Source organism: Pyxicephalus adspersus, chromosome 4 (genome assembly GCF_032062135.1).
Source record: "Pyxicephalus adspersus chromosome 4, UCB_Pads_2.0, whole genome shotgun sequence".
Lineage (NCBI taxonomy): Eukaryota > Metazoa > Chordata > Amphibia > Anura > Pyxicephalidae > Pyxicephalus > Pyxicephalus adspersus.
Genome location: NC_092861.1, coordinates 141455107 through 141461271, shown reverse-complemented (window position 1 = coordinate 141461271; position 6165 = coordinate 141455107). Strand labels below are relative to the sequence as shown.

General features: G+C 43.2%; 1 protein-coding gene across 1 annotated transcript; it reads left to right on the top strand.

The window, feature by feature from the left end:
• The first annotated feature begins 2459 nt into the window (after positions 1 to 2459).
• On the top strand, positions 2460 to 5597 carry MRPL57 (mitochondrial ribosomal protein L57). Its single transcript, XM_072409826.1, has 2 exons — positions 2460 to 2571; positions 5218 to 5597. Exon 2 carries the CDS (start codon positions 5231 to 5233, stop codon positions 5543 to 5545), a length of 315 nt encoding a protein of 104 aa, XP_072265927.1. The 5' UTR covers positions 2460 to 2571; positions 5218 to 5230; the 3' UTR covers positions 5546 to 5597.
• The last annotated feature ends 568 nt before the right edge of the window (positions 5598 to 6165 follow it).

The window sequence follows — 6165 nt, the reverse complement described above, 5'->3', positions numbered from 1 at the left end:
ATCAAACCCTTTGGGGACTCTTATATCCCAGGCTGTACATGGGGCCTCCACTTATGCCCAATGTCATGCCCAACCCTAGGCCTGTCCTGCTCCCCAAATCAAACCCTCTGGAGCCTTAGAGATGCAAAGTCCAAACTGTACACAGGACTATTACAAGTCAAGCCTGCACAGTCACTCAATGGCCAAACCCAGACACCCCGATGTCAGCTAACTGGAAACCAGCAGAACGCACCGACCTCGAGCTGAGCTGTCTGCAGCCTCGTGTAATTCTTTAATGACCAAGACAAACTCTGCAGTCATTTCTTTTTGCATATCAAAGCACAGCTTGCTCCAGAAGTTAAAGAATGTCTAGGCACCTACAGTACAATACAGTAACTGACACCTCACTGCCTAATAATATGTTGAGACAAACATCTGTCCTAATTGCATTTATTACCCTCCCTAGCGGTCTAATTCCTTACAAATTTCCATGCAAAAAGCTGTACAATTGTTTGCATGGAAAATTATTTTTCATTGTAGGCTGTAATTTTTAAACTGCGTACACACTTGCAATTTTTGTCGTTGGAAAGGATCTTTCACGATCCTTTCCAACGACAAGGGAGTGCACGATGCATGAATGGTGCTGTACATACAGCACCGTTCATGCTCTATGGAGAGGGGAGGGGGAGAGCGACGGAGCGGCACCCTGCTGCGCGCTCCCCCTTCCCTTTCATTACGATCGGCTGTCGTCCATCGTCCGTGGATCCGGCAGGTCGGTCGTCCGGACGATGGACGACACCGACTGTACACACGGCAGATTTTCGCCCGATAATTGGCCGATGCCGATTATCGGGCGATAAAAATCTGACGTGTGTACGGGGCTTTAGGCATAAATCACTGATATTTAATAATAAACTTTAAATAACAAAACACAATCTGTTGAAAAAAAAACATGTAATATAACTGTACAGTAGCTTGTATAATATATATTTAATATAATTTTATATATATATTTTATGAATATTTCTTTCTATTGGACTCAGTACATCTTGAACCCAATACAAGATGATTTGAATATCCCGACGCTAAGCCCTGGCCGCACCGACGCATGCACCGACGTTACCGGGAAACCCCGTAGATCAAATGTGCACTTCACGGCTGGAGATTGTAGGAGGCAGACATGTCCCCAGGACCTGTGGGGGACAGCGACGGAACAAGTTAGGTGGGTTTTTATCCTGCTTTTAGGTACCCCAAGTCTGACTCAGGATTACCGTTTTTTGCAAGTAAAATCGACCCTGAGTGAGACTCAGGATTACCGCTAGGGGGGGTTAAAATAATGTACCTGTTCCGATTTACAAATTCAATTTAAGAACAAAGCTAGTCACTATCGCGTATGTAACCCAGGGACTACCCGTACTCACAAAGTTGCTCCATAAAACACTAGGCGTCTGGGGGTGATAAGAGACAAAACTCCATCCTGATCTCTTGTACGGGGAACCCGTGCTCCCTGCATCACCAGCCGCCACGTTTCTGGTGTCACCTCTCCCTTCATCAGGGTTCTGTGGTTGGCGCTACTGCAGGAAATAGTTGAAGGAACCATTGTACCCCAATGAGTGTGGGGGGTTCCCTAACTATGTCACCCAATCTCGCACCTGAGTTGGGGGAAGTAGGAAGAACACCCCGGAAGAACAGGAAAAGATGGTGACACCCGGCTCGGCGGCCAGAAGACGGATACCGAGACGACATGGGACCAGTGGAAGACACCCTGGACCGATCGGCTGCGCTCCGGGATTGAATGTAAGTGTATTTTTTTTGTTGCTTTGGCTATTTTTGAGTTTAGGTCCTCTTTAAAGTGACCGATCACATCATTTGTATTAACACCCTGCCTCATAATGACAATTCCAGCAATGTCAGCCAGGGGGCACCCTTACCAGACCATGACCATTGACTTCTAATACTGAAGCTACAGTGTCAGCTTCAAAGTTTATCTAAATAACACAAAATCAGCATCTAATAGGTAAACCTGCACCGTATTATTTAATAAATAATATTATTCTGTTTTATATGCCCAATTAATACAGGTTCTCCTTAATGGTTACAGTTGCCACCAAACCCTGCTAGGTGTTGCACCCCCACAGATATATCACCGTCCCCAACATCAATACTGACCTATGTCCTCCCAGCCCCGAGGTATAAAACACGAACAATATCCAAATATCACCGCTCAGCTTTGCTCCTCTCTGCCGCCATGACACCGCGCCACTTACATCACTTCCGCCATTACCTTACAGACGTACGCCGCCATCTTTATTCCTGGCAGAGGATCGCTACAACCGTGTATGAGAAAGCAAAATAGATTTAAAAATAAAAACAAAAATGTATCAAGGTAATGAATTCTTTCCTACTGGAGAATTTCGGAGCAATAATATTGTAGAACATAAAATGTTTCCCTAAGTAAACATGGCGGATAAAGCATTTCCGGGGCGGGGACTAGGAACTCGCACATTGAAGGGCAACAGAGAGAGCTGTCACGTTGGGATTCTGCAGTGCCTTTCGGGGACATCTCCGGATTCTATAAATTACAGATTAGAGGTGAGTTCTGTGTCTGCAGGAGAGAGACGAGCAATTGTTTGCTGGCTGACGTTGATTTCCAGGAAAAAGAAGCAAAAAGCTCGGCCCACAAAGATATAACAACCGTTATTTCTTGTAAGCATTTTATTTTCAGCTGGCAGAATGTATCAGCCAGGTACAAAGTCTTTTCAGAAGATGGTCAGCACTATTAGTCCCCTAGTCAGGTTTACTTTAATCCCACAATATACAAATGGGAGATACAGGAGATACCTGGTACTTCCGGGTATGGAGGTGCATGTGACCACAACCAACCAATCAGGGCTGTTATACAGGGAATCCATAGACCTAACCTTCTATCTGTTTGTTTTAGAGGAGCCAGGGCTTCCATTATTTTATCTATAGGATGGGTATGCACGTCAAATGACATAAACGGTCGTGCCCGTTTTGGGCAAATGGTACATTGCTTCCTCCTGATGATGTTCATGAATCTGTCCTGGTGGATTGATGAATGCTTGCTGTGCAATCCTGTGGACGAGAGCACAGTGGGGTGCTGCTTGTTCCCCTCTCTCCATAGAACAGATTGGTGCTTTGTGTAGAGAGCTCGTTCGTTCATCTGTCAAATGAAAGATCATTTCCAGCAGTGATCCTAAATGTGTATATAGCCCTTCTCTTTGCTAGGGACAGGCTCATCCAATATAACATTGTGCCAAGATTATTATTATTATTAAACAGTATTTATTTGGTGCCAACATATTACGCAGTGCTGTACAGTAAATAGAGGATGCAAATGACAGATACAGACAGTGACCCAGGAGGAGGAGAGGACACTGCCCCGAAGAGCTTACAATCTAAAATGTGGAGAAAGTATCACACAATAGGAGGGGAGATATTATTATACCCGGGCCAGATATAGGAAGCTGGCGATGCTCCCAGCTACAAGCGGAGATTTTTATCCTGAAATTGGAGGGGAATGGTGGCATTTGTTTCATTTACTCCTGCTGGGGTTAGTTAAACCTTGGTGGAGGATGGTAACCCTCAGAACCTCTCTTGTATTATTGTGCCCAGAATTGGATCTTCTCCACCTACATTGGTGGCATGCAAGGCCGGGATAATACTGCTAATGCTACTTTAGTGCAATTTATTCCATTTCACAAAGTATGGGATGCTGGATGGAAAGTGAGTCAGGTACTTGTATGTTCCTAGCTGTGTAATACTTCTTTTACATTATGTGCTTATTCTATCATTTATTATTGCACAGTACTTATAGTATAGTTAGTGCCGACATATTACACAGCGCTGTACAAACTCCATGGTCATGTCACTAGCTGGCCCTCAAAGGAGCTCACAATTTAATGACCTACCATAGTCATTAACACAGTCTAAAGACAACTTTTGGAGGGAAGCCAAATAACCTAACTAGCATGTTGTTAGAATGTAGGAGGAAACCGGAGTACTCACAGGAAACCCATGCCAACGGGGAGAACCTGCAAACTCCATGCAGATGGCTGAGATTCGAACTAGGGACCCAGCGCTGCAAAGGCCAGAGTGTTGGCTAATGGGATAACTGTTCTGCCCAACTCCTCCCCATTGTGGCTCTTCCTTGACAATTCCTGGCTGTCATCCTGACAGCAGCAACTTGCCTGATTATATTGAAGCAAAGCAATCTTTATTGGGTAAATTGACACTCAGAACAACATTTGTATTCTGATAACAGCTACGACAAAGCGCTAACAATCGTACCAACTGCAATTGTATTTTGGGGGTGCAGTTGTTCCATTTATCAAAGCAACACTTGTGCTCCAAATACAATGCCACTTGGTATGGAACCACAGTAAAGAGGATCTGTGAGTTGTGTTGTCTTTTCTATTCAGTAGTAAAACCAAACAGGTCTCCTAATCCTTCCCCATTCCATCCAAATATTGCCCAAACTTTTGGTTAAAGTTACCTTTTTCTTCCTCTTTTCTCCATAGCTATTATTTTCTTTTAACTCCCCTAGCATTCTAATTCTGTCACTATTTTCTTGCAAAAAGCATTACATTTTTTTGCATGGAAATTTATTTTACATTGTAGGCCTATAATTCTTAGGCATAACTCACTGAAATATGTCCAATATTTAATATAGGTCTTATTTTCGGGGTAGGTCTTATATTAGGGCAGGTTTACAAAATAGTGCTAGGTCTTACTTTCGGGGTAGGTCTTATTTTCGGGGAAACACGGGGTATATATATATATATAATGTATGTATTTATAAATATTTTATGAAGATTTCTTTGTATTGGACTCAATACAGCTATTTTGCATTGAATCCAAAACAAATTTTTTGAATTTCCCGCTTCTCCTCCTGCCCATTTGACATCACCAGGAAACCCCGGAGATCGTCTCTGCAGTTGCTGGCTGAAGATCGAAGAAAGAGGACGTGTCCCGAGGACCTGCAAGGACTAGCAGGACCCCGGGGGATGACAACGGAACTTGGTGTTTTTTTTTTTTATGTCTTTAGTGACCCTGAGTGTCACTCCGGAATACCACTTTTAGCAAGTAAAATCCACACCCAGTCACACTCGGGATTACCGCTAGGGGGGTTAAGGGTCCTATTTCTTTACTTATAATATTTCGATTTTACTTTCATTTACTGGCTCTGTGTTCAAAAAATCTGTTTCTTTTTTCCAGGAACAAAGCGACCATGTTCCTGACGAACATCCTCCTGAGGAAAGGCATACCCGGTCGTCAGTGGATTGGCAAACACCGACGTCCTCGGACGATCACATGGACTATGCAGCAGAGTATGATTAAGAGGCTGGAGATTGAAGCCGAGACAGAGTATTGGATAAGCCGACCCTACATGACCAAAGATCAGGAGTTCCGTCATGCCACCGAGCGGAGACTGAGGCAGTTTGAGGACCTAAAGGCCCAGAAACAAGCCAATTTCCCCCCACACAAATTCCTGAGTGACCATTTGAATCACTTAAATACTACAAAGAAATGGACAATTGTGTGATGGCTTGGTTACCTGTATTTGTGAATGCTAATAAACATATTTCCTAAACCTGCTGAATGTTTGAGACGTTTTCCTCAGCCAAGGGTCCTCCAGAGGTTGCTAGGTGTTCCTTCAGCAATTTGTAACTTTCATTAAATTGACACCAATTATCTTTTTGGTATCTGTAAGGTTGCCATTCTTCCCACTGACCACCACACTAATATACTGTGAGCTGTGGATATAGTATTATAGAAGGGGTTCCCTGAAGACCTGAAAGGTATTTCAAGGGTTCCTAATGTTAAAAATGTGGAGAAAGGCTGGTTTAGGAGAATAGATTTTATTCCTTTGTTAAAAATATCAAATAATATCTAAATGTATAATTTTGTGCCTGAGTCACTGGGAATTCGTCATTTCTGCAAGTTTAGAAAGTGATGGAAATCTGACCATTTTACTATTGTCACTGAAGGAGAAATCCTCCTATGGGAACACCTGTTTTAATATTATCCAGCATTTTTATAGCGCCAACATATTAAGCAGCGCTGTACAAAGTCCATAGTCATGTCACTAGCTGTCCGATAAAGGGGCTCAAAGTCTAATGTCCCTACCATAGTTATGTCATTACCACAGTGTAAGGTCAATTT

Coding starts and splice junctions, on each gene's coding strand:
- MRPL57 (XM_072409826.1), top strand. CDS start 5,231: ATGTTCCTGACGAACATCCTCCTGAGGAAAGGCATACCCGGTCGTCAG.